This window comes from Lytechinus pictus, chromosome 7 (genome assembly GCF_037042905.1).
Source record: "Lytechinus pictus isolate F3 Inbred chromosome 7, Lp3.0, whole genome shotgun sequence".
NCBI classification, from domain to species: Eukaryota; Metazoa; Echinodermata; class Echinoidea; order Temnopleuroida; family Toxopneustidae; genus Lytechinus; species Lytechinus pictus.
The window spans coordinates 19238545-19262860 of record NC_087251.1 but is presented as its reverse complement, the minus strand read 5'-3'; the positions used below and the strand labels follow the sequence as shown (position 1 = coordinate 19262860).

The 24316-nt window shown below is 36.7% G+C and overlaps 1 protein-coding gene across 1 annotated transcript; it reads right to left on the bottom strand.

Annotated features, from left to right (window-relative positions):
• Positions 1 to 3246: 3246 nt before the first annotated feature.
• On the bottom strand, positions 3247 to 23884 carry LOC129265934 (monocarboxylate transporter 7-like). Its single transcript, XM_054903840.2, has 5 exons — positions 23689 to 23884; positions 15286 to 15548; positions 13376 to 13516; positions 11677 to 12708; positions 3247 to 11072 (listed from the first exon to the last, which is right to left on the bottom strand). Exons 2-5 carry the CDS (start codon positions 15482 to 15484, stop codon positions 10933 to 10935), a joined length of 1512 nt encoding a protein of 503 aa, XP_054759815.2. The 5' UTR covers positions 15485 to 15548; positions 23689 to 23884; the 3' UTR covers positions 3247 to 10932.
• Positions 23885 to 24316: the final 432 nt, after the last annotated feature.

Genomic DNA, 24316 nt, shown 5'->3' with positions numbered 1-24316 from the left:
ACCAGCAAATGCACGTAACTACTTCAGCTTACCACTTTCGTGCATATAATGGCATGCGGAAATTAACCGGCTTCATCCGATTGTCTTGCAATACATATACGCATTAGTAATGCAAACTTATCCACCCAAGGTATCAACGGAAGGGTTCTAGAACGTCCGAGGCATAGCCGAGGGTGATTGTTTCGAAGGTATCGAACGTGGCTGATTAAACCAACACCTTAATGTTTTTCTATACAAAGCGCAATCGGTCAAATTGCGTGTCAGGTGAAGTCACATGAACGTTCTTAAAGGGGAATCCATCCTTGGCCATAAAATGTTGTGTTGGGAAGGAGAAAAATAAATTAAACAGAATGGTGAAAGTTTGAAAGAAATCGGACAAGCAATAAGAAAGTTATAGCTGCTGTAAAATTGAGATCACTAATAGTATGTAGATTTCAAATTGGCAACTGGGTAAGTAAATTATGACAAGGGGCAAGGACAACTTTCCCATAGGCCATGTACTTTATTATCAGGGATTTGGGGTTTTCTCCTAAGTACCCATTCCCCTGGGGCAGTAATCTAAATATAAACCAGTTAGTTTATTGTTTTATGTCCTCATGAAAGAAAAAATATAATTTGAATTAAAACTTTTGGGAAAAATGACATTTTAGCCATAATATGTATTAGAGTACATAGAAGAGTAGTCCTTGCCTTACATCACTATGACATCCCATATGCGGCCAATTTGAAGTCTCCATGGGTATAGTGATTACCAATATTTACAACTTTTAAAAATTTATAACTTTCTTGTTGTTTGTCCAATATTGTTCAAACTTTCACCTATCAACTTGTCTGATTTTTCTCTTTCTTATAAAAACAAGTTTTTATTTGGGTTGGATTCCCCTTTAACCAATAATTTAACTAGGTTCCAATATTATATTGCGCTAGGCACTAAGAAAAAAATTAAGGGTTACATCTATTAACACAATACTGGCGTATGGGCTGTTCGAGGAATTGTACCCCCCCCTATTTTGTTTTACTTACGTTTTAAGTGATATGACTTAACGCCTTTATATATTTTATGTAATCCGGATGTAATCTAAATCGCATCTTTCACATCGCATGCTTCATGATAAAATATTTCATCTTCATCTGATAACTTATTCAAATTTGGAAAATGAATAACATAGAGATTTACCAACACTTGATTTCACACACAGTTTGTGTAACTTGTCACAAAGAACGGGTAAAATGAAGAAGCTTTCTAATTTCCTGCACTGCCCATTAATGATATTATCATGGAGCAATTTATTACCTGACGAGTGTTACTTCATTACAATTAAGCGTTCTTTTACGACAGATCACGGGTAGAGGGGTGCCGCTGTGCAATACCATGTTTACACTTAATCGGCATTTGGTTCTGAACCAATTGCCGATGCAGAATCGGCATTTGGATTGCGTTTACACGTTGTTACAGCTCGCGGTTCAGAACCGCGAGCCGATGCAAAAACCTGAAATGATACGCATACCTACAATATACGTCATAATAAAGACAACGCTGGATCAGTGCGCGTACAATTACGTCACAATGGTAAAGTAATTGAAATGCGCACAAATTGCCGGTGCAGAATCGGCTTTCTGTTTACACGTAGTAAAAAAGCCGATTCTGCATCGGCTCGCGGTTCAGAACCTACTACTTTGGTGGTGCAAATTGCCGGTTCTGAACCGCGAGCCGATTCAAGTTGCTCGCGTTTACACGCTATGAAAAAGCCGATGCTGAATCGGCTCGCGGTTCAGAACCGCGAGCCGATTCAAATGCCGATTAAGTGTAAACACGGTTATTATTTCGTTCGATTATTTGACTAGGCCTACATGAATGCGCGCCTATGGCTCCTGTTAAAGTCATTTTTTCTCCTCATTTTTTTCGAAATTATACTTCAAACGAGAAAGGAGGTTGTAGCTTTGAATATAGCAAGTTAATTCTTATTAGTTTCACTATTTACCCCTCTTTTAGTTTTCATATCGTCTGTTTTAAGTTTTGTGATCACAGTATCAGTACCAAAATGATTTTTTTTTCACCCTATGGTGGGCACTTCAGCTTTGAAACCGTTCTACCCAGATGTCTTGTATAAAGTAGGTAAAGCACACACTGATTGTATCGGTGGTGTATATTTCAACCAGACATTCACAAGGAAATAACGTGACTTTTTCCCCCAAGATGAAATGATTTACGTCAATTTGACCTGGAATGAAGTATCCACCTTGACCCGTGACATGACCTTTCGGTTGACGTCATAAACGATTTAAAGAATGACGTTCCTACCGTTGGCGAAAAACGCGATGGTGACACTGCCCTCTTTTGTCACAATAGTGCATATTCTTGAATGCGAACACATTCATTTTTTGGTTGCATACTCTAAAAAGTTTGTTCTGGATAGCCAGAAAGTTTTCCAGAGACCTTCCAAAATAAGTTTATAGTAATAATTGTTATGTTTTCATACTGGATTCCAAGGATTGTGGTTTAATCACTACAGGTTAAAGGAATATGAATATATTTTGTTCCAATAAGAATGAAGTTATCCGACCATTCGATCAACTGCTAATAATCATTTTTTTCAAGTTTGTTGTGTCATATGTGTTTAAATGCTCTTGAACCGCCTCCAATTTTGCACAATATGTTCAGAACTATACATGTATAGTCAACACAAAAAGTAAGTCGCCATTTAATCAAAATGCTGTAACTTTCGAACGGAACAATTTGAGATATTTCTCACGCGGTTTTCAACACTCATTGAGCAACTCCTGTGAAAAAAATGAGATTGATCGATTCAGTCATGCATAAGTAAAACAAAAATGAGTAATCAAAGATTAAAGTAAAATGACAATTTTTTAAAGTCACAGGAGATATTTTCGCAATTCCACATGGAAGTTTAAAGTTCGACAAATTTTGTTGGGGGTGAATTTTATGGTGCTTATGTTGTTTTACCATCCATCATTTAACCACTCCACACAAACTTTTGATAGATTATGTTCATGGTTGAGTGAGCACTGCTTTTTTGTGACGTATCATCCTAAGGGTTTATGATAGTGCCCTCAATAACTTAAAAATATGTTAAGATTTGAAAATTTTAGTCCCCCCCCCCCCCAATCTCTTGGTCACCCTCACCATTTGCAAATTCTGGATCCTGATTTGTCCATAAATTCAACTGATTCTGATAAATTGTTAGGTTTGCAAGTGTGCACGCTCAACGATGAAAGTGTAAGAAGTTTGATTTGATTTGATTTATTGTTTTCTTCTGCATCCATAACATTCGTATAATACATTTTTCATAACATAATAAACATAATATGCTAGCATGATTAACTATATGATATTCACAATTTGCAGGAGAAGGATTGTCATCATAAGCAGATTGCTTGAAAAAAAATGACAATCCCAAACTTATACTAATTGAATTAATTAATACATTTATAAAGCAGAATTGGCATACATTTTCAAATACGAAACATGAATTCATGCAATATTATAGTATGAAGATGAAGATGATAAAGCTGAGGATGACGGTGATATGATGATGTTGATGATGATGATGATGATGATGATGATGATGATGATGATGATGAAGGCCATGGAGATGAAGGTGGTCATGATGAAGATATTGGTAATGACTAAATCGAAGGAGGAATAAATTCACGATAAAAATGATACGACACAGAAATTTTACTTCAAATATTATGATAATAACATAGATTTAACGTTTGCCTTAAATGAGTGAAGAGACGAAGATTGTTTTACAGGCTCTGGTAGAGAGTTCCACAAATCTGGACCATGGTGTCTTATGGATCTCTGCGCAATAAGCAATTTAGGGTTGATTAAATGGAAATTTGAAGAGTTACGGGTAGGGTAAGAATGAATAGATGTATTCAGAGTATACAAATTGTGGAATGAAGGTGGGAGCATGTTATTTACGTACTTAAACATAAGTAGTAAACTTTGAAGAGTATTTATGTCAAATACTGTTAGAGTCTTTAGTTTATGGAATAATGGATTTGTGTGTGATAAATATTGGGAATCAGTACAGATTCGAATCGCTTTTTTCTGTAATAAGTATATTGTATTAATTTTAGTTTTTGCACATGTTGCCCAAACTATGTTGCAATATGATATATAAGGCAATATTAATGAATTGTAGAGTGTGACAAGAGTTGTATGTGGAATTATGTTTTTCATTTTGTAAAGTATACCAACGTTTCTAGAAATACTAGGAGTTATACAACGTACATGTTCATTCCAATTTAAATTTTCATCTATTGTGACACCTAAAAACTTTGTTTCTCTTTTCCTTTTGAGAGGAGTATTGTCTATGTTTATATTGTAAGGAAATTCGTTATCATGTGAGTGTGTATGCTTGAAATATATAAAGTTTGTTTTATCTATATTGAGTGAAAGCTTATTACACTTAAACCACAAAGATAGTTTTGGTAATTCACGGTTAATTATATCTACTAAAGTTTCTAAGCTATTATGTGAGAAAAAAAATGTTGGTGTCATCTGCAAATAATACATATGATAATAAAGGTGTTACAGAAGTCAAATCATTGATATATATTTAAAAAAAGCAAGGGGCCTAGGATTGATCCTTGTGGAACTCCGCATTGTATTAACTGAAAATCAGAAGGAATATTATTGTGAATTACATATTGTTTTCTATTGGACAAATAACTCTTAAACCAAGATAGTGTAATTCCGCGAATTCCAAAATGTTCAAGTTTTTTAAATAATATCTGGTGGTCAAGAGTGTCAAAGGCTTTGCTTAAGTCCATGAATACGCCTATTATATGTTCTTTTTTTGCCATTGCATTTTTAATTTTATCGTATATTTGTATTGACGCCTGATCAGTCGAATGTCCTTTCCTGAATCCATATTGGTTAGAATTTAGAAAATGAAAAGTATCTAGAAACTTATAAAGTCTATTGTAAATAATCTTCTCTAATATTTTGGAAATGCTGGGAAGAATAGAAATAGGCCTGTAATTTGTTATTTCATGCGGATTGTCTTTTTTTAAAACAGGATTTACCTTTGCAATTTTTAGGGAATCAGAACATATTCCGGTGCTAATCGACAGATTAAAAATATGACACAAAGGAGAGGCAATATAGTGTATGATCTGCTTAAGAAGGAAAGTACTAATTTTATAAATTCCCTGTGATTTGCTTGATTTGAGATTTTTTGTTATTTCAATTAATTCCTGAACATTTGTTGGGTTAAAGAATAAAGAAGAGCTAATGGGTGTGGGAAGAAATTTTCCAAAATTTTCATCAGTTCTGTCAAGTTTGTTTGCCAATGAGGGTCCTAAGTTAACAAAAAAGGAATTAAATGTATCAGCTACATCTTCTGAATTTATCGCAACATCATGAGCTGTGAAATTATCTTTGGGTAATATTTTGGGTTTTTTGCCAATCAAATCATTTATAATCTCCCATGTTGCTTTCATGTTTGATTTGACTTTGTAAAGCTTCTCGGAATAAAATAATTTGCGAGAAGCTCGAATTGTATTGGTTAGTCTATTTCTATAAGTTTTGTATTTATTTTTGTTTTGAATAGAAGGGTTCTTTAAAAATGCCTTGTAAAGTTTATTTCGGGTACGTATGGATCTTAAAATTGCTTTAGAAATCCATGGCATTTTTGCCTTCTTTCTTTTGACCAGTGGTATCAGAGGAAAATTTTTCTCGTAAAATGTCTGCAATTTATTGTTAAAATTTGTGTATGCAATGTTTGAATTAGACTCATGAAATACATCCAACCATTCTTCAATAGCAAGATCCCTTTTAAACGATTCAATGATATTTTGAGATTCTTTTCTATACGTTGTCGATTTGAGTATATTTTCTTTTGGAATATCATTATCGCAAAATGAAAAAACCGGCAAATGATCCGATATATCAGATATTAACAATCCGCTGGTAATATCTCTGTTTAATATATTTGAAAAAATGTTGTCGATAAGTGTTGATGAATGGCTATAAATTCTAGTCGGTTTATCTATATGGGGATAATAGCCAAATGAATGCATTGTGTGTAGGAATAAATCATGTTCATTATTTTGGGATAACAGGTTGATGTTAAAATCACCCATTAAATATATTTGTTTCTCTTCTTTTCTAATAGTATGAAGGCACGTTTCAAGGTCTTCACAAAATAAATTTACTTTATCATGAGGGGGTCTATAAATCAATCCAATAATTATATTTTTGCTTTTTGGCTTCGTGATTTCTATGAATAAAGTTTCACTCTGTTTTAATGATATTTCTTTCCTTACTTTGAATTTTAAATGTTCACTGATGTAAAATGCTACACCTCCTCCTCTTTGATCTTCCCGGTCACGCCTAATGAGATTATAGTTTTCCAAACTGAATATGTTAGGTGAAGTATTGTGAAGCCATGTTTCCGTGACACCAATGATGGAAAATTTGAAATTGTTTAAAGTGAAAAGTAATGATTCCAATGACTCAAAATTTTTGTTCAAACTACGAGCATTAATATGAAGCAAACTGAATTTATGTTTCATGTCTCTAAATCTAGAAGTAAAATCTTCGGTTGAGTAATAGTTATTATCAGATGATATATTGTTTGTATTGAAAATATAAAAAATGTCCATGTCATTACTCAGGAGGATAATTTGATATTACCAAAAACTTAAGATTATTGGTATGATATGTGATTTGTGTGTAAATTTTCTGTGTCATAACAGCAAGATGGTGGTAGTAATGGTGATGAGATGAAGAGAGGATGAAGTTTAAAAAAACTAATAAAGGATGAATGTGAAATCGAATTTGCTGTTGGTGATTATGATGATGATGATGAAAATAATGACAATGATGATGGAGATGATGATTGGAGAATTGAAATCCTACAACCGGAACCTTGATGATGAATATTCATAATCGAAATGTAATGAACACTCTTATTTCTGAGTGTCTCAGCCATGATTTGCATGCGAAGGAACATTTTAAACACGAAGTATCAGTGGCACTGTAATAATAAAGATACAAAATAAAGGTTTCGATCCTATCGAATAAAAATATACATTTATATATATATATATTGATATAATTGGTCATCGACATCACGAAGTGTCTCAGAGGTCAGAGTCAATACAGAATCAAAGAATAATTTTAAGTTTTTAATTTCTAATGAGATGTCAATTATTGAATATCTCGTAAAATTTCAGTCTTTTATTTTTCTTGATCGATCACTTGTGTTGGTATTCAAAATAAAAAAAAAGTAAATTCTAAAAGCTAGAAATTAAACACAAGTTTCTCAAAATTGGTTCATGACCTCTGAAAACATAAGGATGGTTCGTGAAAAGGATGATAAATTAGCACATAATGCCATGTACAACCAAAGGGTGGTGCCATAATGGATAATATATACTGCATGCGTGCTGGTATAATCACATAATGCATGGTTGCATAGGGCCTATACACATAATGGCTGCATACAGGTTGATTCAGCAAAAGCTGGTGGATGTAAGAAAGGGAAAATTTCACAATGTCCAATAAATTTGCTACTATTGTCAATAAATGTCTGGACGATCAAATGATTATTATAAAAACTGCCCTGACCTGGCAACGGGTAATACATGGACAACGTGATGAGTTTATTCACCGATTAATAACAATGGAACACCCCGTCACGTCACATGGCCACCGAGATAACAAGAAACATGTATATAGGTACGGTCCAGTAAACCGCCATAGGCACAGTTGATATTATCCGGGGACAAAGCAATGAGGTGTCGGAGTCTGTGTGGAGATAAAAGTCTTGCATAACTTGGATAACATAAGAATAAAAAACATTCTGTAATAAAAGTAATTTTCTTTATTTCCACATCATAATGGATCCGAACAGATATTGATACAATACGTATGTAAATGAGGCAATTATAGCAATTAATGTTCAGTGCTTTAGAGCAATACCTCATTGCAGCTAGTCCAAGTGGATGTCAGGTTCCCAAACTAGTTTCTATCGAAATGGTTTCCGCATGAATTTGGAAATGTGTAGCGAATCAAATTTATGGGTGTTTCTAAAGCCCCTTTCACAATTGACGTACGACCATTTGCGACCATTTGGTCGTGCGACAGGCTGCAACAGGCATCAATCGCTAGTCATCTCATAAGATCGCACAGAGGCTTTCACAGTTGCAACAGCTGTCGTACAACAAAAACAACCAGTAAACCCCGTTGCACGAGTAAGTCGCATATGCTCTTATTGTGCTCGTGCGATCACATGCGAGTGTTGCACGAGGGATTGCGAGTGGAACGGTCGCATACATGCGAATGAAATGGTAGTGCAATGTTGTAAGCCGTTGCGATCGGTTTTGCAACAGTCTTATGGCCCATATTATTATCGCAACCAGTCGCAAGACAGGTCTCTGTACATGTAGGTCGCTTGCACATGTGCAAGTGTTGCACGACCTCCAGTCAAGTAAATGCGACTACTTAGTTGTGCCACCTCTCGCACCAAGTCGTACAACGTTGAACAACACTCGCACGATGATCGCCCGACCGATGGTACGACCCCGGGTACGGCCTGATGCGAGTGAATCGATCGTATTTGATCGCGTTCGGATTTTGAACATGTTCAAAGTTCAGATGTGACCAGCCACGACCACCTCGAGTTCGTGCGACCGTCTGCAACGACTGCGAGTGCTCGCAAGACACCAAGAGATCGATCGTGCAACAACAAGAAAAAACTGTTGCAGGCGGTCGTAAACTGGTCGGACGTCAATTGTGAAAGGGGCTGAACGGTCGCATACATGCGAATGCAACGGTAGTGGAATGTAGTAAGCCGTAATTTCGATCGGTCTTGCAACAGTCTCATATTATCGCACCCAGTCGCAAGACTGGTCTCTGTAGGTCTCCAGCACATGTGCAAGTGTTGTACGACCTCCAGTCGACTAAATGCGACTATACTTAGTTGTGCCACCTCTCGCACCAAGTCGTACAACGTTGAACAACACTCACACGATGATCGCCCGACCGATGGTACGACCTGTTGCGAGTGAATCAATCGTATTTGATCGCGTTTGGATTTTGAACATGTTCAAAGTTCAGATGCGACCAGTCACGATCACCTCCGACCACCTCGAGTTTGTGCGATCGTCTACAACGACTGCGAGTGCTCGCAAGACACCAAGGGATCGATCGTGCAACAACACGAAAAAACTGTTGCAGGTGGTCGTAAACAGGTCGTACGTCAATTGTGAAAGGGGCTGAACGGTCGCATACATGCGAATGCAACGGTAGTGGAATGTAGTAAGCCGTAATTTCGATCGGTCTTGCAAAAGTCTCATATTATCGCACCCAGTCGCAAGACTGGTCTCTGTAGGTCTCCAGCACATGTGCAAGTGTTGTACGACCTCCAGTCGACTAAATGCGACTATACTTAGTTGTGCCACCTCTCGCACCAAGTCGTACAACGTTGAACAACACTCACACGATGATCGCCCGACCGATGGTACGACCTGTTGCGAGTGAATCAATCGTATTTGATCGCGTTTGGATTTTGAACATGTTCAAAGTTCAGATGCGACCAGTCACGATCACCTCCGACCACCTCGAGTTTGTGCGATCGTCTACAACGACTGCGAGTGCTCGCAAGACACCAAGGGATCGATCGTGCAACAACACGAAAAAACTGTTGCAGGTGGTCGTAAACAGGTCGTACGTCAATTGTGAAAGGGGCTGAACGGTCGCATACATGCGAATGCAACGGTAGTGGAATGTAGTAAGCCGTAATTTCGATCGGTCTTGCAACAGTCTCATATTATCGCACCCAGTCGCAAGACTGGTCTCTGTAGGTCTCCAGCACATGTGCAAGTGTTGTACGACCTCCAGTCGACTAAATGCGACTATACTTAGTTGTGCCACCTCTCGCACCAAGTCGTACAACGTTGAACAACACTCACACGATGATCGCCCGACCGATGGTACGACCTGTTGCGAGTGAATCAATCGTATTTGATCGCGTTTGGATTTTGAACATGTTCAAAGTTCAGATGCGACCAGTCACGATCACCTCCGACCACCTCGAGTTTGTGCGATCGTCTACAACGACTGCGAGTGCTCGCAAGACACCAAGGGATCGATCGTGCAACAACACGAAAAAACTGTTGCAGGTGGTCGTAAACAGGTCGTACGTCAATTGTGAAAGGGGCTTAAGGTACCCGATTCTATCGACCTGTTTTGAAGGGGAAGTTCGCCATGACGTATAGTTGTAAATTAGAAAAAAAATATATTGGTGAAGGTTTGAGGGAAATTTTTCAAAGATTAAGCAAGTTATTAGAAGTTTTTATTCTGTGACGTAATAAACGAGCACCTGCATGCCCCATATTTTATGCACTAAAAAATGTATACTTTTCATTTTTTAGTGGTTCATGATTGCTAAAAAAATATTTCAGGAGCGGATGTGAAATGATTTGTCTGTTGATATATTGAGGTACAATAAAATCCGTTTTCATTTATTTTTAGAAAATGACATTTATCCCATGCACCATACTGGGAAAGCTGCTCGCAACTGAAATTTAGCAAAACAATTATATCGTCTTTTTGGAAGTACCTTTTACAAGCCTTCTGAACATTTTTTATTATGGGAATGTGGAAATCGTTCCAATAAAATGGAATCAAAGTCGTGATATTATGCCTGTGACTTTTAAAAAGTGACAATCTTTCCTTCTGACGGTGCTCACAGGAAATAGGTCCGCACCATACTTTCTTGTGTATAATTCATTGGTGCATGGTCCCAAAATGATTCAAGATATTATGTACGCTAAAAAGGGTTACTTTCAAGCAATGTAAATGTCCCTGCTTTGATAGTCTATTCGAGAAAGTTGACATTTCGGTTTCCCTTTTTTACGATAGATTCTGGTACCCATCGGGTTCACAATGTCTCATTCAGAAATGACACTTTTATTTGTTCTTCTTCTGATGCAGACCGTTGTTATGATGACTTGTAATACGACGGTTACGAGTACTATCCCAATGATGATAAAGACTTTTGTGAAGGACTGTGTTAAGTCAAACAGAGATCCTGCATTACAAAAGAACAAAAATACATTGATGAACAGGAAGTAGATGTGTAGATGAAAAGAGGACGAATTATATAATCATTGAATATTAACCATTGAAAGTTTTTTACCAGGACAATATGAAATGAATATGTCCGCAAATAGAAGGTTGTGGTGGTGGTGGGGACTCTCTTACACTCCATCCCAAAATTATAGTCTTCCTATTTTGATACAATTTTTCGCCAAATCCCTCTTGGAAAAATATCTGATCCTTTACTAACAATATTAAGAAAATGGAAAATATCCTCGTTATCAGATCTATTGCTTCAATCTCTCACAGATTTAAGATCATTTCATATTATTGCCCCCGGTGGAATTATGGGTATATCCATGCTTAGATTTGCTGATCAACTTGGCTTCCATTGCAGTATATAGTTACAAATGATGGCAGAGAAAATGGTGGGTCTATGTTTACTCTGGGCTGAATTTTCCTTTCACTGTATACCGATTATTCACATGCTTTAAAAGAGCTAAGATACTTTTTGTGATACTATACAAATTCAATTAAGACAGACACTGTTATTCTCATTTTATCCACCGGTCTAAACCCATTTTTCAACTAAATACCTGTAATAAAACCTGCTGATGATCCACCGAGTCCGAAGAAGAATGAAACAAGAGCAATGGCGAGACTTAAATGATCCGGGTTAAACAGCGTGTTCTTTGCGACGGTGAAAAATATAGCATCTTCTGCAAAAAAGCACAATCCTTGCAAAAACGCCAATCCAGCCCGGATCCAATACTTCGACCCGATGAAATCCAGAAGAAATGGCAAAGTGACTGTGATTCCGGAAACTATGTAGATGTGAAAAGCGTCGACACCTTTTGCTACTAGTACGATAAATATTGTCCTGCCAATGATACCACCGATTCCAGCGATGGTCGAGAGAAACACGGCCTGAGATTCCGGGATACCAAGTTGCTTTGCGTGAGGTACCAGGAAATACATCCAAGAATAGTAGGCATAGCTAAAGAGGTAAATAGTTAGGAGATTGAACAAGAACAACGGTTCTTTAAGAAGAAATGACCTAAAAAAGGATTCATTTTGGTTCACGTCTGGTAAGAGATCAGAAGGACGGTTGATATCGTCGTGAAACAGTGGTGCGGAACTTTGATCAGTGCCACGTTCCCCTACGACTTCTTCAAGAGAGGAAAGTGATGTGGATCGCGCGATATCTGAAGTTACAGACGGACTTTGGTCTGACATGAAATCTTGGACGTTCTTCTGTTTGTGGTCTAATTTTGAGTGTCCCGGGGTTTTCCAGGTCTGTTGAGTCTCTTGGCCATTCTCTACTAACATCTCGTCACCTTCAATGTGAGATGGGCGAGATCCATCTCGCTGACTTTCATCAGGGTTCTTTATGATCGGTTTTCGTATGGCCACAGCACACACCATCAGGTGCAGTGTGAGTCCGCCCAAAATGAGGAACGTACCACAGTACCCATAGGCTTCAAAGGATCGTTCAGTTATGAATGGCAGAATCATTGTCCCAGCAGTGTGGCCGTAGAGAGATATGGTGTTTATGACAACGAAGTGATCGGGGAAGAAGTCGTTGACCACAAGCATGTAAGGCATGTACACACATGCTATGCCAGCACCTGTACGGGAGGTAAGATCAAACAGGTTTCTGTGAAATATTGGATATTCGTAGGGTATTTATCAATATTATGCCTACAGCTCACTTATTTACCATGTAGGCCTGTGACAAAAGTATTTGAAACAAGCATGGCAACTGTGGACAGAAATATATATATATTTTTTATTTCGTTAATCGTACAGTTCTTTTTTGCGTTGGGTTATGTTTTCTTCAAAATAGTCGCGATTATTATGCATATCGACGACTGACTGTGCGTAACCTCTTTAGTCTTTACTTCTTATCATGATTTTGGTCACGCAAAGGAGTCACCTACATGTATTTCAAAGTAATGATAGTCAATGTTCAAGTTACTATGCTTTAGACATTGTACCATACAGTGACCTGCATCCATGCACACTGGCGGATGGGGGGGGGGGGGCACTGGCCAGCTTTGCCCCCCCTTGAGATGCAAAATTAAAATTTGTAATGTAAAAGTGCCGTACAGAAGTATGCCCCCCCCCCCCCTTTGAAAGTGAAGACTTTTTTTTTCTTGTCAAAATTTTCCTCGGAAAAATGTGCCCACCCCCCTTTGGGAAAATCCTGACTATCCATTGCTCTAAAGAAAATATATAGCATATCTTTGTACACGTATTTCAGACATGAATGCAATGAGTGAGTTTACATCATACCTGTTAGTGCCATTGACACGCCTATAAGTACTGTGTTGGGAAGGAATCCTGAGAGTGCCAAAGACATGCCACTCATCGTGCCTCCAAACAAGGCTAATGGACGACGACCTACTCTCTTCAAAATCAAAGATATCATCGGACCTGAAAAGGGGGCAGAAGAAAATTGATTATTGAGATCAGAGATAAATAGCACTGTGAATATGAGCTGCAAAACTTCTGGGCATAACGTTAACGCCTTAACGATAGCATGCACATAGCAGACCCGTAGCCAGGATTATCTTTCTGGGGAGTGGTGTCTGAATTATAAAGAAGTAGACATTCTAGAGTTTTGGATCTAGCTTTTGCCAACAGGGCTAGAAGAGCAGGGTATATTTTATCCACATTTTCCCCGATCGGCAGCTAAAACCTAACTAGATTTTTTTTTAATTATATTCTAAGCAATTTCCGTAATCATGATATATCACAATTAAACAATTAAAACGAGCGCGAAGCGCGAGTAGACAATTTCAAATTTTAACAAACTGACCTGAAAAGGGACCTGTTTTTTGCAGCTGAAGATGATACATATATCATCATCCGAATCGCAGAACGCGAGCTGAAAATCTTTGATATTCTGACCTGAAAACTTGATATCCTAAAGCACTTGTATAACCATGATCAAGTATAAGTTGAGTATAACCTAACAATTGATGCAAGCGCGAAGCGCGAGGTGAAATTTTCTAGCGAATTAGACCTAAAAACGGGACATTATAAGCACTTTTTTTAATATTCAGCAAGATATGGGTATCTAATTGCACAATATGCGAGCGCGAAATATGGCACAAACAAGAGCTTCAGCAATTAATGTATTCATTGAGTTTTAGACATTCCTTACTTGTTCGTTTAAAAACCTCCATATTTACGTCGTCTTGGATAACCAGTTGTGTTTTTTAATCCTATCAATAGTTGTTGGGAAACCATTTTATAATCATAGCTTGTATATTTTGTTTTGTCTACTTTATTTACCAAATCACCTATCTTTGTTTAGATAACACTGATATTAATTTATCACTTTGCCACATTCCTTTTTTGGGGGGTGGGGGAGGATCAGTGGGTAGTTTTTTTTTATTATTATGGTTATTTTGTCTTTTTTGTGTAACTAACTTGTGTTTATGTGATTTGCAATCACCTAATAATCATTTGTAAATTTTGTGATTTATTTCAATTTATAATAAAAACAGAAATAAAAAAAATGAAAAAGTTTTAGACATTCCTGTTCTAAATCCATTCATAGTCGACTAGTCGAGCCCATTTAATGTTATTCAACCGTAATAGAGAATCCATTGTGTTGAGCGTAAGATCAAAAGTCAAATAGCCTTTAAACATGATAAAGATAACTATTGAACATAAACATAATAAAACAGGGACTCAGTTTTATAATTATGAGGGGAGCAATAAAAAGCTCTCCTAAAAGTTTTAAGGGGAGCGGTAGGGGAGCTGCACTGCAAAAAGCTATTATTTGACATACAAGGGGGGATTTTTTGTCTGATTACAAAATGGATTGATGAACGTACACTTAGTTACAAACCACAACTAAGGAGACTTACAATCAGATGTATACAGCATTTATCTCAATGCTCTTTTTATTGTCATTCTTGCAATGTATGTTATTGCTTACAATATAATAATTGTGTAATTGTGTGTTCTTATTTGACTGAGAATGAGGATTTCAAGACCCTAGTTTAAAAATAATTTGGAAATTTATGCCATGTGGCGATCGTACATAATGTTTATGTCACACTCCACGCCACACCTCTAGTTCAAATATCTTCTGCAAATTTCTGCTTGTAGACTTCTTCACCTTCTTCTTTAGGTAATTTTGATAATTTTTTTTTTGTAAATAATTAACGTGCGATAAAAGTATAACTTACAGCAGAAGTACATGAGTGTTACAGGAAGGCTGCAGATAAGACCGACGGTAGCATAATTTTCATCCAATCTTTCAACCATACTGGGAACAAGAACACCAAACGACTTGGCGATGGCCGAGTCTAGGAACATTATCGTACACTTGCAGATGACAACAACGTACCCCCAATGCCATTTTATGAACCGATTGTCCGACATCATTCACATCAAAAAGTACAGCTATGATTCGGAGTTTAGGACGCTCAGTTGCTTCTCAATCGCCATACTACAGAAAATGACAAAGAAACCAAACGCATAAGGATGTTAAGAGTTGAAACAGCTAGCAGTTTTCAGATCATCGACTTTCCATCCAAACAAGAATAGTGCTACATTTTACAATCCTTGAATAGTTAAATTGTAACGAGGAGCCCCCGAGCTCTCATCCATTCAAGAGTATAGCGGTAGCACAATATTTATTTTCTTCATTTCTTTTCTTTAGTATTATCATTTGACGCATGAACTGCAAATCTGTTGGAAATGAAGAAAAACCATGGCCCGGTATAATCCTCCCCCGGTCACAAGATCTTTTCGCTCAAACACATGAGGCTCAGCGGCGTAACAGGGATCGGTGGCCAGGGGGGCAAGAGCCAAAAATTTCCCGGTCATATCATGGAACAGGCAATGGCGTCATAAGGCAAAATTTTTGAGGGGGCGATATGGCGTATCGGGCAAATATATATATAAAAGTGAGCGAGCAAAATTTTTTGACATTTTAATTGCAAAAATCAAATTTTGTGATAGATTTTGACATAATGTTAAAAAGATGATATCATATTTCACTCTCCTCTCTTTCCTTTTTTCTCTCTTTTTTTGTACGCCACGGTGAACAGGATTTTTGTTATGATTGTGAGCATCAGGGCGAAGCTCTATATGCTCGAGGGGGCCGAGTATGGCGCTTCTGGCAAGAAGTAGCTTAATATAGGTCCCGAGCGAGCAAAGCGAGCGAGATAAAAAAATCACCTTTTCATGAGAATCTAACATGAAGATAGATTTTAACGTGATATTCAGAAAAATATAATACACTTTCCTTTCTTTCCTCATTTTTTTTTTGGTTGTAGAACTTTTGGGGGCCATGGTCCAAACTCATCCATATAACAGTGCTCTATGGGTGGGGTCCAGGGCAGAGCCCCGGAACCTCTTGATATCAAAGCCATTTTAAACCTTACAGATGGCCATTTATTTTAATCAAATTGCGTGTATATTTATATAGCTTTAACACAACACATAAATTCAATACAGTTGTGTATCGTAATCATCCAAATATTGTAAGGGGCACACCATAGCAAATGTGGGAAAATTGGTAAAAAGTCACCAGCGAGCGAAGCGAGCCAGAAAAAAAAATGGCCTGTTAAAATGAAATTCTAATTATGTGATAGATTTTTACATCATTATAGCAAATATCATTTCATATATTTTTTTTCATTCATCTCATTTCGCGGCCTCCTTTATTTTCTTTTATTTCCCCTTGGCTGTGGAATCACCCCCTGGTACGCCAGTGCTTCAACATAAAGCTTAATGCAGGTAGGGTCCATATAGGGGCCCGTTATAGAACCCATTAAAGGTTACAGATGAAGAGCCCCCACTGCACGGGGTCTTGACTCTTGGACAGAGCCTTTGGAGATTTAGCAAGTTTATTTCATACGACATTATGCGATATACCATCCATTTTTCTTCCCGCTCGTTATCTCAATCCTCTGAAGCCCGGTAGTGTACGTTATCTTGTCCCTATTCTTTATTTTCCAATTTAGATTTTGGCTAATTCCATTCTGCCTTTATTTCCCGCTTTTGTTTGCCCTTTTGTCATCTTTAATTTATTTCCCTGTCTTACTAATCATGCTAATGTATTTGTATATCGGGGCGAGTTGTTCTTTCTCACTTGTTCTTTTTTCCTTCCTTTTCGTTCAGTTATGAATGGCAGAATCTTTCCGTTTTCTCTTTTTTATGTTTTTTCTTAGTTTTCTTTTCCCTTTTCCTTTCCCTTTTTCTTTCCTTTCCCTTCCCTCCCCCCTTTTTTTTTCTTGTTCACGTTTTTTTATTTTCCCGGTGAGCTCCGCCAGGGGGGCAGCTTGCCCCCCTGCCCCCCCCCCCTGCCTGTTACGCCACTGCTGAGGCTACCCTCAAAAGGCCTCAATCATCGATCATGGAAACAGATCGACAAATATACAAAATTTTCTAAAGTAACTATCAAAATACTTCCACATTGTGTCAGATCAGTGCATTAATGCAGGTTTTTTCCGATTGTTATCACCGCTATCTGTTTATGTCAGTGGACTGATGCATGTAGACTACATTGGATGGATTAATTATTAACCATATTTTGCTATGTCTACGCTTCTCAATATATAGGGTTAGGGAAGGATTAGGACAAAGGCAGGGGCGTCGCTTGGCCTTTTCCAGTGGGGGGGGGGGGGTGTGAGGGTCCTGATTACCGACAAATATCGGTACCGATTACCGACGACCATGAGTCATGGGAGAGTTCCCCATTCTCCTCAGTCACATTTTCTTTCGTTATACCCAGGGGCAGATCTAGCTTTCATCAATATTGGAGGGGGCGGAAAACTATTATCATTCACATTTTCACAATATCCAAAGTAGTGGGTAGTGTCGCACCCCCCCCCCCCCCCCTCTTTTGCGACGGCCCTGGACAAAGGTTGATTCTAAAGCGTTAGACGGTTCAATATACGACTAAAAATAGCCTTACCCGGAACAAATTGCAACAAATGACCACTTTCCCGGATGCGGATTTTGGTAGATTTTTAGTATGTTATTCCTGAGGTCAAATAGTACAAAATACCGTTGAAAAATCATTTGTTGCAATTTGTTCCGGGTCAAACCATATATTGACCCGTCTACGTGTTGCTTGAAGGACCAAGCGTCAGTAATTTGACGAGGGGTTCACATCTCATACGCACGGCCTACTGCATACTGCATACTGTTCACTGCTACATGTAACGCACATTATATCACGATGGTCTACATGTAGTAAGTAGGGTAGACCAGGGAAGTTGGACATTCTCAACATTCTTGTATTATAATTTTGTCCCACTACTCAATACCGGGACTCAATACACTCATATCGCAATAATAATGTTATCGCGTTGTAAAACAGATACTTTTGCACTCAAAAACATTAGTCTGTATACACAAAAAATATATCTAATGGCTAATATATCATCGTCTACATTACTAATAGTCATCTCAATAGATATATTTCAAAACTAGCACAGTATGCGATACAATACACAGTATTGGTATATATCGCACCCCCTTTAAAGAGACCTATACCAATATACCAATATAGAATGAAAAAGGATATCATATTTTTTTATTTTATAGGATGTTTTTCAAAATATTTTTGTTTTGAAACGCACTATATATTATCTGTCAACAAATAGAACAGCTTGAAACTAAGGTGAAACATAAGTTTCAGTTAAATATATTTTTTATTTGATTTTCAAAATGAAGAGAACTCTTTTTTGTTGAACACCATCTTGATAGAAAAACCCGGAATAAATTACATGTCAAATTTCTTTGAAACATAACCACAATATTGATACTAAATTGTGAAATAACCAACAAAAAAATTAACTGGTTCATTACATATACAGTATATTTTTGTTATCTCTTTAAAATATGAAAATATGATCTTGCTCCCTATTATCTGCGCTAGGCAGACCATTGTTGTACAGTATTGTTGCTTCCTTGTTGGGACTATGTCTCGCCTGCATAGCAGAGCGAGACTATACAGTGCGTATAAAAAAAACGGAACAGTTTTGAAAAGTCTATAAAAAATTTGTTTCATATTATTATATCTATATTTTGATGTTAATAGATGCTCTGAGATCCTATCTTTGAAATGCCATTTAAAAAAATAAATTTTGTTAATGATTGAGCGAACACGGGACGTTTTTGTCGGGGGTTCAAACAGAGGCTGGCGCCAAAATTAGAAATTAGAGGATTATACTTTTTGCTAATCAGCAGACTTCCTCTTAATCTTTTCATTATCTTTGCCATACTTTTCAAATTATGCTGTCAAATTTAATTTACAAATTTATTTATTTACCTGAATTATTTTTGTTTTTCATTTTAACTTCTTTTATCTTTGAATTTTCCTTCATAAGTAAGAAAAGAAGACTTTTTGTCAACCCAAGTAAGAAGATTCGTATTATTAATTGTGAGAATTTGTAATTATTCAAATCCTTTTATTACTGGTATGTGAAACAAATTATGTTACGGTACCTATAAAAGACATGAATCCTATTTTCAAGGGGTTATTGAATCCTTCACCAAGTTTAATTATGTACTTGACAGGACAAACAAGAAAGGATTCATGTCTTTCAATGGCAATGGTGTATTGAGTCAATTTTGAAGGAGCAAGATGTGGCAGATCGGGTAAAATGTATTAAAAAGTTGTGAAGCGAGCAAGCAATAATTTCCACTTTTTTATTAAAATATCAAATTTTGTGATTTTTGACATAATATTCAGTAAATGATATCATATTTCAATTTCTATGTTTTCTGTTATTTTCCTTTCCACTTTTTTTCTTGGTCATGATTTTTTTATGGGGGGGGGGTCATCCCGAGCCCCCACCCATCTGTATGCCACTGTTTTAAGGCACCATAGCCTTTGTAGCACCTGTGAAAGGATTTTAAAAAAATGCTCTCCCATACTACGGTTAAAAAAAAATTGTTCTTGTCTAAAGAAGGAATATTCAAAGCTAAAAGAGAACATATTAAAAAGGAACAACAACAGATCTATTCCAGCAAATAAGAGGATTTGGTAATGAATTTTGACTGCATAATTTGACAATTTTTGCACAGATAATGAAAAGGTTAAGAGGAAGTCTGCTGATTAGCAAGAAGTCCGACCATCATATTTATCATTTTATGCCATTTTGGCGCAAGTCTCTTTTTTAACCACAGACAAAAACATTCCGTGTTCGCTCAAGCATGAATGAAACTAAATTATTTTAATGGCTTTGCAGGATAAGACTTCAGAGCACATATTGACACAAAAATATAGAGATCTTAATTTGAAACACAAATTTTATAGACTTTTCAAACCTGTCCCGTTTTATTTTGATACGCACTGTATAGGCGCCGCTTTTCCGACGGCGGCGGCGTCATCAACATCAAATCTTAACCAAAGGTTAAGGTTTTTGAAATGTCATCATAACTTCGAAAGTATATGGGCCTAGTTCATGAAACTTTATCATAATGGTAATTAAGTATTTCTGCACATTCTGGCTGAGTTTGAGGTCACATGATCAAGGTCAGAGGTCATTTATTGTCAATGAACTTAGACCATGTTTGGGGAATCAACATCAAATCTTAACCAAAGGTTAAGGTTTTTGAAATGCCATCATAACTAAGAAAGTATATGGACCTAGTTCATAAAACATGGACATAAGGGTGATCAAGTATTTCTGAAAATCCTGTTAGAGTTTCAGGTCACATGACTAAGGTCAAAGGTCATTTAGGGTCAATGAACTTTGGCCATGTTGGGGGTATTTGTTGATTTTCATCATAACTTTGAATGTTTAGTGATCTGGTTCATGTAACTTGGACATAAAAGTAATCAAGTATCACTGAACATCCTTTGTGAGTTTCAGGTCACATGATTAAGGTCAAAGTTCATTTAGGCTCAATGAACTTAGATTATGTTGGGGGAATCAAAACAAAATCTGGCCAAGGTTAAGTTGTTTTAAATGTCATAACTCTGAAAGTATATGGATCTAGTTCATGAAACTTGGACATCAAGCATTAGTGCACACCCTGCGTGAGCTTCAGGTAAGATGACCAAGAGCAATGAACTTTCGCCGTGTTAGGGGTATTTGTTGAGTTGCCATCATAACTTTGAAAGTTTATGGATTTAGTTCATGAAATGTGGACTTAAGGTTAATCAAGTATCACTGATCGTCTTTCACAAGTCTTCGGTCACACGATCAAGGTTAAATGTTATTTAGGGTCAATGAACATATCATTTAATCATATCATTATGAATGATTATTCTATAGTCGTTTTCAAAGTCAGCACTGCTGCTATATTGAATCGCGTAATGCAGCCGAGACTGCCAGAGGCACTCCTTTTTTTTGTCATCTCTGGATTTTAACCCAGGACACGGTCTATCATCATGATCGGTTCTTGAATGTCATTTCGGATTCTAATAATTATACAACCCAGCCTGAGGCAGATGAAATAGTTTCACGGTCGATAGAAGGAGAAGAATAACATCACAACATCCCACAGGGATATTAGATGCGTACGGTATTGTTTAAATAAAAGCAGAAGATCCCTCTCTCGGACATTTTGTATAAACAATGCTTTATAGCTGCACAAGATGAAACAAAAACATTAATCAACTTATCCCTTTGAGTGAAGTGTCATTAAAGACCGTCTAAATCGTCCTGCGCTCATCTTATCCACAATATATTCTAAAGATATAGAAAACCATTTCACTGGATTCTCTGGGTTAAATATTTTGCATGCAGTATTTCATGGTATCATATATTGCTAATAATTACCTTGACCCAAGACTAAATTTCAATCGCGCCATTCGTGAATAAGCCATTTCGTAGTTCCATTCTGGTATTTCATAGTTGGCCAAGTACATCTGTACATTGTTATAACAACATGCTCATGCACTCAAAAGTTTTATACATGATTAGTATAATTTAGGGCGCATTAAAAATAACAGGGTGTATATTCTGGTGCATAGAAAAATTCCCCTAAAGGACAAGTCCACCCCAGAAAAATGTTGATTTGAATAAATAGAGACAAATCAAACAAGGATTATGCTGAAAATTTCATCAAAATCGGATGTAAAATAAGAAAGTTATGACATTTTAAAGTTTCGCTTATTTTTCACAAAACAGTGATATGCACAACTCAGTGACATGCAAATGAGACAGACGATGATATCCCTCACTCACTATTTCTTTTGTTTGTTATTGTTTGAATTATACAATATTTCATTTTTTTTTTTACAGATTTGACGATATGGACCAACTTGATTGAACCATATACTATTAAACAATGCTAATTGCACATGTTCAGGGAGGAATTAATCGTTGTTTCACTCGACAACAGGGAGAAAATTTGAATATTTCATATTTCATATAATAAAATACAAAAGAAATAGTGAGTGGTGTCATCAGTCTTCTCATTTGCATAACGACAAGGATGTGAATATAACTGTTTTGTGAAATTAAGCGAAACTTTAAAATGTCATAACTTTCTTAGTTTACATCCGATTTTGATGAAATTTTCAGTGTTATGCTTGTTGGATTTTTCTCTATTTATTCGAATCAACTTTTTGTTGGGGTGGACTTTTCCTTTAAACGGTCACTCAGGGAATAGAGTTTTTTTTTTATTCATAGTCATTCTTTTTAAAGGTCAAGTCTACCCCCTGGAGTTGATTTTATAACCTGACTATTCGAAAGACCTTAACATTTACTTTGCGATAGAATTATCATGATTTTGTTTTGTTCAATCACCGTCAAAGCAGAGGAAATTAAAAACCTCGGACACTTTTCTTAAAGTCATTCCATCTTTATTAGAAACCCGGGCTGAACATGCTTGAACGTAGCCGACCATACACATATATATTGAGGTCATCCATTTTCCCTTTTCCCCTTACCGTTTGATCGATCATAATTTCCTATTTAAGAGATACATAAAGCACCCACTGAACTGGAAATCCGAAAAATATTATAACTGGGGCATTCCACCTTATTGAATTACCGTTACCATTGCATATTGTGTATATGGTACACAACTCTAACTCTACACCTCTAGCGAATATTACGATTGAAATTATAAACTTTATAACTCAATCCAACACATAACGATTAACATAATTTCTAAACAACGCTGTTTAACACAAGTGGACAAAGCCTTGCCCAACCTGATTCCAAGAGAAATGTTTTCTTTCTTCTCACATCGCTATCATTGCACCTTCTCGCTAATAAAGTACAAGTAACATCTTTATACTGTATACCGTATACATATTATGATACTGTGTATGCAACCCACGAAATACATGTAAAACGAAATCTCTTTGAATAAAACTGCATAAGCACGCAGCATGCTAAACAAAATAACAAACAAACACATTAGTTTAGTTAGTTTAGTTTACTCCAATTAACGATGTTGTAGGACTAAGCCTGTTCATCGATCAAAGTATAAAATAATGTCCATGTAAAGGAGAACACAAATAAACAAATTATCATCGATAAAGCGGAGAGCAATATTAAAAACGCTTTCACAAAATATAATCCACACACTAATTATAATGCTTTTCCCCACTGCACATGATGCAATATCGAAACAAATAAGCTTTGATATAAAAATCCAAAATAACTTACAACAATTGAAACGTTACTCTTCGAACGACGATGCTATTAATACATCATCATAACTATACCGTTTGAGGCGTCATGTGCATGACTGTAATAATGAGTAGTGACCTGATACGCTCTCTGAACAATAGCTTTCTTAACCTAGGTGGGCCCCGTAACACAAAGGTTAGCGATCAAACGTACGCTTGATTTTCACGATTGATTGCACATTGTTGTCAATGGAATCAATCGTACAAAATTGTTCTACGACCATTATGGGCCCCTGATTGACGAAAAGTGCAAAAACACGTAATGATAAACGATAGGAAATGGTAAACTTACACACATTAGTTAAAACCATTACTAATCAACTGAACACTGCGTACAAACCAAGGACATACCGAAACCAGTTTTACATGCACTTCCTGCGCGTGTTTTTTTTAAACGTTACAACATCTACTCGCATAAAACATGATGATGGGTACACTATGTTGAGAGCGATTTGAAAATATAAAAAAACAATAAAATATCGAGTGTGTCACAAGTTAAATGCAGATACAAAAAGGGTTTTTAAAAAATCACAAATAAACATTAGAGGAAGAATAACTTAGGAAGAAAAAACTGATAACACCCAATTCTTACACAATATATACAT